Source organism: Fragaria vesca, linkage group LG6, assembly GCF_000184155.1.
Source record: "Fragaria vesca subsp. vesca linkage group LG6, FraVesHawaii_1.0, whole genome shotgun sequence".
Taxonomy (NCBI): Eukaryota; Viridiplantae; Streptophyta; class Magnoliopsida; order Rosales; family Rosaceae; genus Fragaria; species Fragaria vesca.
This window is the reverse complement of record NC_020496.1, coordinates 11,421,859-11,433,128: the sequence shown is the minus strand read 5'-3', so window position 1 is coordinate 11,433,128 and position 11,270 is coordinate 11,421,859. Positions and strand designations below refer to the sequence as shown.

The 11,270-nt window shown below is 37.2% G+C and overlaps 2 protein-coding genes across 3 annotated transcripts in view; both read right to left on the bottom strand.

Moving 5' to 3' along the window:
- Positions 1-5,212: 5,212 nt before the first annotated feature.
- Positions 5,213-8,690, bottom strand: LOC101299101. 2 transcript variants are annotated; one of them, XM_004302875.1, is made up of 2 exons: positions 8,485-8,690; positions 5,213-7,029 (listed from the first exon to the last, which is right to left on the bottom strand). In XM_004302875.1, exon 2 carries the CDS (start codon positions 6,973-6,975, stop codon positions 5,671-5,673), a length of 1,305 nt encoding a protein of 434 aa, XP_004302923.1. In that variant the 5' UTR covers positions 6,976-7,029; positions 8,485-8,690; the 3' UTR covers positions 5,213-5,670. The 2 variants fall into 2 exon arrangements, with proteins under 2 accessions (XP_004302923.1, XP_004302924.1); XM_004302876.1 differs by having other exon boundaries at positions 5,213-7,062; positions 8,485-8,509.
- Positions 8,691-9,584: 894 nt separating this feature from the next.
- LOC101298235 (coatomer subunit beta'-2-like) overlaps positions 9,585-11,270 on the bottom strand; it is a 10,315-nt gene continuing 8,629 nt past the window's right edge. The window contains exons 25-26 of the mRNA XM_004302872.1: positions 10,494-10,560; positions 9,585-10,232 (exon numbers count right to left, since the gene is read on the bottom strand). Of these exons, the coding sequence (XP_004302920.1) occupies positions 10,541-10,560 (20 nt within the window). The 3' untranslated portion in view covers positions 9,585-10,232; positions 10,494-10,540. The remainder of the gene's footprint in view (positions 10,233-10,493; positions 10,561-11,270) is intronic.

Genomic DNA, 11,270 nt, shown 5'->3' with positions numbered 1-11,270 from the left:
GAGAGAGAGAGAGAACCAGATCGGGAAAAAGAGAAGGAGAAAGAGATAAGATTTGTGTGGTTTAGTTACACAGGGTAATGACGTCTTTTTCTTAAGAATCATTGGAATTGGTACAAGGATAAAACTTTAATTGGAATGGGCTTTAGTTTTCAAATATTTGGGCATTAGGGCATTTTCCCTTAAGAATCTCAAGACATATATAATTAGAGTCGTCGCTTTAATGTTACAGGACGAAACATTTTGTCGACTGATGTTCTAGTGTTCCTCGTCTAAGTGTTAGGCGACGAAAACATATTGGTCGCCTAACTTGAACCTTAGGCGACAACAGCTTTGTTTTCGTCGTCTAAGTTCTTACGCAACATGTTGAGGCCATGACGCTTAGGCAACGACGGTAAGTGTCTAGGCAACGAACAGTAGCAATACGCAACGAAAATATGCTTCTTTTTCTTTAAAATAGAGACAATTTCAAATATAGGAAAGTTGTTGGAGTTCTCTTGTAGCACCACCTTTTCTTTAAATTTGTTTTTTTTAAAAGCTTATAGGAAAATGGTCCAAACAGTGTTTCACCTTTTAGAGAAGTAAAACTTTGGTATATATATGACCTTCAGAAAACTTTAAAACAATATCTCACATTCTTACCTTGACCGAAGTATGGTATGTAGAACCGTTAGCTCCGTTAAAAAAACTTACGGCAACCATTTTTATTCTTAAAAATGACCAATTTACTCTTGAGTTTTTATTTTTTTTTATCCTTTTTATATAATAAAAAAAGAAATTCGTCGTACCTCATATTTTCTTCTTTATAAACTTTGGTACTTCAAGTTTTAGAAACATTAGAACAGTACCTCAAGTTTTCACCTCGACCCAATTTTAATACTTTTAGGCTTTAGCTCATAGACATGTAAATGAGGTACAATGGTGATGGAAAGTCTACTTATTTCTGGCATGACTATTGGCACCCTTTTGGCCCTTTGCTGCCTAGGTTGGGGCATGGTGCTATGGCTAATTCTAGTATTCCTTCCAATGCCTTGGTTAGTTCTATTGTGATGGGTGAGTCTTGGTGTTGGCCTATTTCTACTAATTCTGTCATTCTTGGAGTTGCAAGTAATCTAGAAGGTCTTTTTCCAAATTCAAGTTGCAAGGATTCTTGTATTTGGTTGGCTTCTACTTCTAGAATTTTCTCTACAGCTTCTACAATGGATCATATTCGGATTCATTATCCTATTGTTGATTGGGCAAAGATTGTCTGGTTTACCAATAATATTAATTCCTAGAGCCAGTTTCATCCTTTGGTTGGCTGTTCATGGTAAGCTTACTACTCTTGACAGGATCATTGCTTATTCTCCTCAAATTAGTTCTCTTGCCCTCTTTGTGGTCTAGTTCTAGAAAATATCAATCTTTTCTTTGCTTGCTCTTTCTCGTTGCATATTTGGAAGAGTGTTCTTTGTTCTTGTGGGGTGCCTTGGTTGAACCCCCCTTGGCCCTTATTTATTGAATGGGCTTCTTCTCGGTGGGGAGGTAAGTCTTTCTCTTCTACCATCAAGAAGCTCGGTCTTTCCGTTACTGTTTATCTCATATGGAAATAGAGGAATAATTGTATCTTTAGGAATGAGAGATGTGCTCCTTCTTTGGTTCTCAAGAATATTATTTCCATGATCAAATGCAGGCTCATTTCCATCAAGTTTAAATCATCCATTACTAAAAGATACATCGCTGAAAAGTGGAGCTTAGATATCTCTTAGTCCTTTCCTTCTTTGTTCTTTTTCAGGTTTTGTTTTGTTTTCCTTTGGTTAGCTTTCTTTATGTTGTTTTGTAATTTTTTTGCTTTTGACTTCGGTTGTACTAGGCTTGTCCTCTCCTTTTTTCTTTTAATATAATCGTTTATTTACCAAAAAAAAAAAAGACATGTAGATGAGATACATGCATAGAACGGCAAATATATATTTTTTTTTTGTTTGCCTCTCTTTCATTATCTTTTGGGCCAAAATAAAAAAGAAGTCTTTATATAGAGAAGGGTTCTAGCTAGTAAAGTCATGTTTCCCTGCAATTTTCATTTGTCACATCTCTATTAGCTAACGACAGAGCTGCAGAAAACAAAATGGATAACAAGGGAGGCAGGACGTCCTTCGCCATCATCACTTACCTAATGGTGTTCGGGATCTTATTGGGTCAGTCCACAGCTTCCTTCAAAAGCTGCTACGAGAGTTGCTTCCTTCTGTGTATCATCATTCCTCACCACTCTGTTGGCTCATGCTCCTTCGAATGCTTGAAAGACTGCATCATACCGACGTCTTATGGTACCGGCCAGCAACACAGATAATAATCAGTACTTCTGCAAGCTCGGTTGTGCTTCTTCTTGGTGTTCCACTTTCAGTACCAAGCAAAACCCAGGTAACTCAATTCATCATATCCTTGATTGGTATCTCTTTTTCTTACTAAAAACAGAACAGATCGACCTCTTGCTCACCTGTCTTGGTTCGAAATCGATCTTTAATTTGAGTTTTCTTATTCGTGTGCAGAGGTGGAGAAAGTGGGTGGTTGCGTAGATTCATGCTCAGAGACATGTAGTACCAAGAAGACCTGATGATTAGGGTTTCTTCATTCTTAATTATTGATTTATGATGTTATATATAAGTATATATCAAAACATTTTCTTCATAATGAAGTTATAATATGTAAGGCTAATGTGAAATTGAACATGATCGACCCAGTTATATTTTCTTATTTTGTGGCCTGTAATATGTAGCTGTAGTTGCATGTTTGTTCTGGATGGACCAGCTCTTGATAATATTGTTCACGGGTTCTCTTAAGAGACATACAAACAAGAACAATTGTCATTGAAAATACGAGAGGAAGTAAAGCATTAGGTTGTGGGGGGTAAAAAGGAAGCGCACTACATCTGGGAATGAAGAAAGACAAAAAGAATCACAAGTGGAGAGGTGGGAGACAACCCCTGATCGAGCTGGTTTTTTAAGGTTCGGACAAAACTAGAACATGTCATTGTGGAGAGAGATCCTTTTCTAAGTTATGGTTCCAGACGAATATCGTGGTTCTATTTCTTCGGATCAGTAGTTTCTATTTCTTGACGAGTAGTTAATGTTGATACACTTTCCAAAGCAAAAATCCACATAATTTCTTCAAAAAAAAATTTAAAAAATCCACATACAATTAGTTCAAGGGATTCTTAATCAATTCTCAAAAAAAAAAAAAAGGATATTCTTAATCAAATTAAGTTTCCAAATGACTTAAGCGTACGTAGCAGGCGAGAAGAAAAAGTGATTACAGAGAAATTAATTACTTATGGTAAATCTTATCCATGAGCTAAAACACACGCATAAAGAGACTTTACCTTCCTCATTTTATTAACATAATCCATCGTCAATTAATCATACTATTAGAGACAAATCAAAGTACTGTGTTTTTCAATATCTGGACATGAATATGAAATCTAATTAGTTATATTTCATTGATACATTCAGTAAGTACGTACAAGTCTACTGGATTCTCTTTCAATGCTGAACCATATTTACCATACCCACCTAGCCTATATAAACAGTTCAAAGAGGATGTGAAGCTTCACATTCAGTAACATTCAAATAATCAAATTCATAGTGCTAGCTAGACCAAGGACTTTGATCGAAAGAAGATCGAGAGAAATGGCAATGGAGGGAAGAAAACTAAGTTCTGTATTGCTGGTTTGTGTTTTACTTGGTTTACTCATAGGACAGTCCACAGCTTTATCCTTCGAGTTGTGCTATGGTGCTTGCTTCATCAAATGTATGATCGAACCCCCACACAATCCCTTCAAATGTGCCTTGCCTTGCTTGAACAAATGCATCTTACCAACTGATGATCAGCAAACAAACCCTATATACTTCTGCACGCTTGGTTGTGCTACCTCTTCCTGTGCCAATATCAGCACCAATCTCAGTCCAAGTAATGACATCTATCTATTTATCTCTCTTTTGTTTCTCTTTATGTTTGCTGTTATTATATCTGAAAATAAACTCGGGTCGTATTTCTTTGTTCTTGATCAGATGAAGGAGAAGTGAAGACTTGTGTGGATTCTTGCTCTGGGAACTGCACCAATACATACTCGCCAATGAAGAACTAAGACACAGTTTTAGTAATTTAGCGAGAGCTAATGAATAAAATCAGTACTACATTTACAAACATGTGCTTGTACTTAGCTCCAAAAGAAAATTCATAAATTAAGAGCCAATGCCAATGGTTCTATTTAGCATCAGAGTTGGTATTCGACTCGAACGTTTAGTAGACTTTTCTCGTGACAGCTAGTAATTAAGTATGGTCATATTAGTAAGATTCAAGATTAATCTTATATATCAAGTCAATTCCCCTTAGCATTGTTAGATTTTGAAATGCCTAAAAAGACATGGCGCTTAATTATTTTTCATGTCATTTTACCTGTTCTTCATTTATCAAAAAACCATCTTCTCTAGAGATGCATTTAGCCATCTTTTCACTTTTCAAAAATCTTTATGATCGCACAAGTTCGGTTAAGTTAGAGATAGTCAGATAGAGCACAAAAACATAGTGCACAAACAAACACGGACGTATTGGATTTACGGTCTAAAATTAGGTGCTCAACTTTCAATAGGGTGAGTTGGAGCACATTGACTAGTAGCCTAGTACACATTTCTGCTGTATTATTTGAACGTCCTTCATACGTTGTATGAGAACCTTGGAAAGCCAAATGAAAAGAACGAGCGAGCCTAGGCATTGCATGATCGGCCTAAGCTTTGAAGAGGGGAGGAAATTTACAGAAATCGACGATATTTAGTTCACGTTCACCGAATACCAATCCCATCTATTTTGGTCCTTTAAACTGCTGGACTCGGATTGTAGTTGTTCCTTCCAGAACTAGCCTTGGAGAAGTTGCAAAGTTGTATCAACTGAAGAGGCAGCCAATGCTGGTTTTGTCTACCAACTTATTTAAACACTGCGGTGTGTGCTTGTGCCACTGCAGATAATCTCACAAAACGACTGTTGTTACCTAATGGCTTTCTTCTCAAATTTCGAACCACAAGTCACAGCAATGGCAGCATTTCATTTTCATCAACCTTTGGATTTCAAGACCAAAATAGATGATCTTACACATCATAGAACCCATTGAAACATAGACAAGTAGAGATAACAGTACAGGTTCAAAATAATGTGCATACGAAAACATGACAATTTATGAAGGAAGAGTAAAAATTCAAATTATAGATTCTCATTTCATTTTATTGAAGTGCCCCAACAAGAAACTGAATCCAAATTCGCAAATTCTTGAAATGCAATGCAGCTAATATTGATGAGCAGTTCAAACACGAAACTTTCAATATCTGACACAGCAGTTCAATATATATTGCAGATAAGGGACGAATTATGGAACTTTATCAAGCATTCAGCATCCCAAGAGCTTAAAATAGTCTGTACCTAGATATATCCGGGAATGAAGTTGACACCATCTTTCAAAGACTAGACCGAAAGTAAACTACAACAAAATGAACATGACTAGCTCATTAGCTCTGCTACAAAAGGGCTTAGAATTGCCAGACTCTAAATAAATTGAACTCTGTTTTCTCCGCAAAAGGGAAAACGACTTTAAACTCAAACTCGAGACGAGGATATATAACTCACTGAGCATTGACATTTGCCGCCTCTCAATCACTTGGGGGAGTTTTCAGGAGTCTTCATAACGGTAGCTGTCTTGCCTTTGTGCTCTGTAACAGCAGAACGAAATTCCTCAACTATGGACCCATCCTTGAACTTCAACGCAAATGTGGATAACCCATCCTTCTTTTCATCAATACTATTCATGCAGGCAAACGTAACACCTTTCTTCTCCATATTTGCCAGCTTCATGTCTGGGTAAAGACTTGCATTCAAAATTACCTTCCTAATTCCTTTGGCTCTCATAACTAGTCTGGCTTTGTCAGCCCCAGAATCAGATACATTTACCTTCAGATCCCCCTTTCCACGCTCTTTCCAGCCTCCGTCGATAAATTCAAACAGCACCGCATCAGCAGTGAAAACCGCTTTCTCATTTTCTTCTCCAGTCTCAACTGCAACCTCTTGCATTGAAGGGATGTCACCCCTGGGGACAATTGAAGGCCCTGTTGTGGCAAAGAGTGATGAACTTCCATTATTAGATAGACCGAGACCAGAAGAGAAATCACTTTTTGACCCGAAAAGTGAACCAGAGCCAGTACTCAATGCAGACCCATCCTTCGAAATAAGCCCAAAAGAAAAGGTGGAAGTGGAAAACCCAGTTCCAGAAAGATTTGTGAAGGCATTTTGACTACTCGAAAGCTGCTGAAATGAGTTCAAAGTGGCACCTTCAGCACTTGGTTCCACAGTTTCATCTTTCTTCTCTCTCTTCTCTTCATTTTCAGCCTTCTCACCATTTCCAGTCTCACCATCAATTACAGTCTTTACCTCGTTTACAGCCTCACAGTCATTTTTAGCCTTATCTTCTCCAACAGCTGGTTCCCCAGATATATTGTTGTTTTCCTTCACAATGTTCTCCTTATCTGCAGCAGATTCAGCTTCAGTATGATCATGTGCTACACCAGGCTCTGTTGCCTCACTGGGAACTTTGTCTTCCTCCTTCACATCACTCTCCTTATCTCCAGCAGATTTGTCAAACTCCTGATTAGCTCCATCTAGAATTCTTGCATCACTAGCAGGTTGTGCATCAGCGGCGACTTGAGAAGGGTCTGCACTAGCTTCAGATTGAGGAACCAAGCGCATCCCAGCAAAAGGGTTGGAAGTAGGAGCTGAAGTTGCCGGAGGGCGACGAACCTTAACAATCTTTCTTGTTGCTAGCACTTCTTCACTGGCCCTCTTGAAAGTTCCAGCCTCTAGGTCAGAATCATCCTCCTCATCATCAAGACCTGGATTATCACGAGACAGTTCCCTTCCTGCAGCACGTTTCTTAGAAGATGGAAGGGCATTTTCCGAATCCGCCATGGACAGATGAATCAAGAAAATAGATTCTTAGGATTGGTGTCTCGGATATCCTCTCTGCAAATGGTATGAATTGGTTCATTTATGGAGCTAAATAAACAAACAAATAGTGACTTTAAACTCATAAAGTGCAGGAAAGAAACTAGAAAGTCAACTCCCACATCAAAAAAAAAAAACAAGACAGTCAAATCTATCTATTTAAGTTAAACAAACAGTATTCGCTTTCAAAAAAGTAAAAAAAAAAAACAGTGTTCACTAACCCAGGCAAGAAGATGCAATACACTTTAAAAACTCAAAGCATTACATAATGAATCTAACTATGCATCAGGACAAATGATTAAACAATGAACAAAGTGCACCAAATAGATTGGTTGTTATTAGTCCCAAAGGTAAAGCGAGTACAATTAGAAGATGATACACCAATATAAAATTCCACCTACCGTGATTACAGAAAGAAGATAACAAGCTAATAAGAAATTATAACCACTAAGAGTTGCAAGTATCTGATGCTACGTTTTTGGGTTGTTCAAAAACTTAACCAAGGAGAACATAAATTCTCAGCTCTGACACATCAAGCGGAGATTAATACTTGCATCTTAGTAGAAAGAAATAATAAATAAATTTTGGGAAAACTCATCCGCTGGTTTAATTTTGAACAAAGCGTCATTATTATTTGGTTTGCAGACTGGTAACAAAATTACAATTGAAAAGAGCAAGTACTAAAGGAATTGGAATTTGGAAGTTTTTCTCCCAGTGCACACGAAACAGACTTAAACTACAAGAACAGAACTAGTAGTTTTGCCAGGTATATGCAGGAACACAAAAGAAGAAACAAATTGCAAGTAAATAACTAAACCCAGCAAACATAAATCAATAAAAACTCCAATATATATAAGAGAAAAGAATGAGACGTTGGATTCGACCAGAGATGAATATGGATACGATGCCTGCTAGGTAAGATCATTGGTATAATCATAACTGACCCATAAATCAAAAGATAAAATTAAAATAGGGAAGTAAAAATGCCACTAGAACCATATGGCATGCTGTTAACAATTTGAAGGGTTAACTAATTCAACTATTACTTCATTCCCATCATGGAAATTGCAAACCCTAATTTCAATAGCACAGTTAACTGTGTTGCCGAACTACAAACAACTCTAGAATCAAGCCTGTAGGGTTATCTTATCCTAATAATTTTCATCAATTTCCTCAGAAGCCAAACAGAGGCTTAACACCTAAAACCCTACTTTCTCAGAAAGCAAAAACCTGGGTCGTCACAATTGCAGAACTAAACATTTAATAAACCCAGAATGAACCAATACTGCAGGAAATAACTAAGATACCCTAAACCCAGAATTAAAAAATTCAAAAAATACAAATAAAATCAAATGTTACAGGATAAAAAGTTAAAGAAAACTATGAAATCATATACGAAGGCTACGATGCTGGTCAGTATCTGAAATTAAACCTGAAAATGTAAAAGTAAATAGAAAACGGAGCAGGACTTACAGAGAAGCGGCCGCAGAAGTAGGAGAGAGAGATCCAGAAATAAATGTGGAGTTTTATAGTATAGTGTTTTCCGGATTTGATTTGATTCTATTGGGAGAGTGAGTGGTTGGAGAGGAGGATTGGGATATATGGAAGGGTGGAAGGAGAAGGGTTTCTCTGTTAGCCCTTCAAATTGAGCAGAAGAGAAAGAGACCAGAGATCGAAACGAGGCTATTTTTCTTACTTAGGGTTTTATAGGACTCACATGTAATTCAGGTCATTTTCTGACACGTGTTGCTGGGGGTGTGATTGGGCTTGGAGAAACTTTTTCTAATTTATATTTTATAGATCCATATTTTTGTCTCTAAATCATTCATACCTACACGGAAGCAATGAGCTACAGTGCTACACCATTACTCACCAAGGACGCCAATTTCTGGATGATCTAAGAGTAATTGAATTTTAAGCTCAGTTACACGAGCCTTGTTCTTCTTCCATAATGAAGTTCTGCTTTGGAAACCTTTTTGTATCAAAAATTAAAATTCATTAGTCCATTGAGGAGTACTATTATATATATTTCAAATAATTATTTCTTAGTTGTTTTTGTTTTTCTTTTTCTTTTTAAAAGCTTATGCAAGTTCGGACTATAGCATCGAGTTATATGATGGAGAGTTGGAGACTGTATAAAATGGAAACCTGCAAACCTTTAATATAATAAACATAAAAAAACTTATTTTTACTTTTAGGTTTCATTTAAAAAAATTAATTACAAACTAACCGTAATCACAATACACAGAAGATATTACAACAAATGAAAACCATCAACAAACACAACGTATTTTCCTTTTTTTCTTCTTTTTTTTTCTTTTTTTTTTCTACGGAGGGGGAAAATCTCAGCATCTCCCTGTCATGTCAAGGCAGGGTAGCTATGAAACACTAGCAGCCATAATAAAACTAGGTCTTACTGACAACAGACCAACTATCCAAACTCCATGCGCACATCGCCAACTACACACATCACATCAATTTATCAAAGCCCATCCATCAGTTTCCAAGTTCTCATATGCAATCCTCTAACAACTTCAAGATCTCCTAAGGGTTACCCGTTGGACGCAAAGATGCGTCACCGGAAGTGAAAAATGAATCATTTATATTGTATCAAAAGTATGTTGATTTCAGTGTGACAACTCGAGGTGGATAAGCTTTACATTTTGGTTTAGACCTTTAAAAAATCAGATGCCTCACTCACCAGCATTTTCCCAGGCAACTTTTTCAACATATTATGCACCTTGTCCTGGAAATTGTAGGCAGAGACTAGCATTGTATTATGCTGATCTTTACATCACAAGTAGCTAGATGTATCATCCAGTACCAGCTAACACAAGCCAAGTGCAATAGTTGCTGCATCATACTCAAAAGTGTATATAAACTGTATTGAATACGCGAACACGTTTACAATGAGCCGCATAAAAGAATTCCCAAAACATAAAACGCTAAGGGGAACCAAAAATCTAAAATGTGAATGGTAAAGGTCGACCTTGTTACTAGCTCAATTCTCTCTACATTCACAATGACACCATAAATTTTTTGATGAGAAAGGCCTCAAAGAATATTTTAAATCTGCAACGCAAAGAGCAAACTAACTAAAACTATTGAACTAACTTTGTTGTGCCCCATGACAAACTATAATTTGGTTACAGCCCACACCACTGGGTAACAGAGACAACCGATCCGTTACATCACCTCTTTGTCAGCCTCTTGCAGGAGACCTGTTGTGAAAATATAACATCAGGTTACAGGAAAAGAAACCAACATTGAAACAATAGCATATTAACTGGCACAACTACGTGTATAACAGAGCATAACAGCTTTACCCACTAGTATGAAAGGAATTCTGTGAGGCTCAACTCACTCAAAGAACTGATAAAATTCTTTTACAGGAAAAAACAATATTTTGGTATATTTCATTTGAAACAACTTTCTAAGTTAAGCAAAAGTAATCATTCCTAGCAATAAAAATAACACCTCACCATTAATAAAGGATCCATGAAGCTGGACCAGCAGTCTTTACACGGACCTAGTGACGTGGTGTAAGCACTGCAAACAGCATATTAAAAAAGCATTAGGATGCAGTAAACTACCTAGATGGAAACTAACAAACGCAAGAAAATAAGAAAAAAAAAATAAATGTATTCCTCCCCCAATCTAAACCTCCTCAAGATATCAAAAGATCCCAGCTATTATACACAATTAACCATTTTTTGATAAAATTAAACAACAAAAATTAATGAAAGCAGACAGGAAAGAGATTCTCCACATCGTACTACCAAAATGCAAAACTACCAAGGTTTTACAAGCTAATTAGCACATATAAGAATAATTATAAATACACACACACATACCAAAAAAGCCAAAACTCAAATCAAACAAGAAAACCAACCAGCAGAAAATCCATTTTTCCTACTGTTTTGTCTGTATATCCCTTGAGCACAGACAACACAGGCTTTCTTTACTAAAACTTGATTAAATTTATATATATATATATATGTATATAAGAAAGGATGTAGAGCGGACGTCCGCACTCGGCTTAAAGTGCGGACGTCCGTCCGTCCGTTCTCCATCCTCCGGCGCGCCTCCGCCCCAGAAGACTCCAGCAGCGTCCCCGACCACTTACCCTCCCCGGCGAGTCCGTTTTTTTCCAGTTTCCGGCGAGATCGACTCTGTTTGGTTTTTGGGTGATCTCGCCGGAAAACCGGAAAAGAATGGACTCACCGGGGAGGGAAAGTGGCTGGGGACGCTGCTGGAGT

Coding starts and splice junctions, on each gene's coding strand:
- LOC101299101 (XM_004302875.1), bottom strand. CDS start 6,975: ATGGCGGATTCGGAAAATGCCCTTCCATCTTCTAAGAAACGTGCTGCA.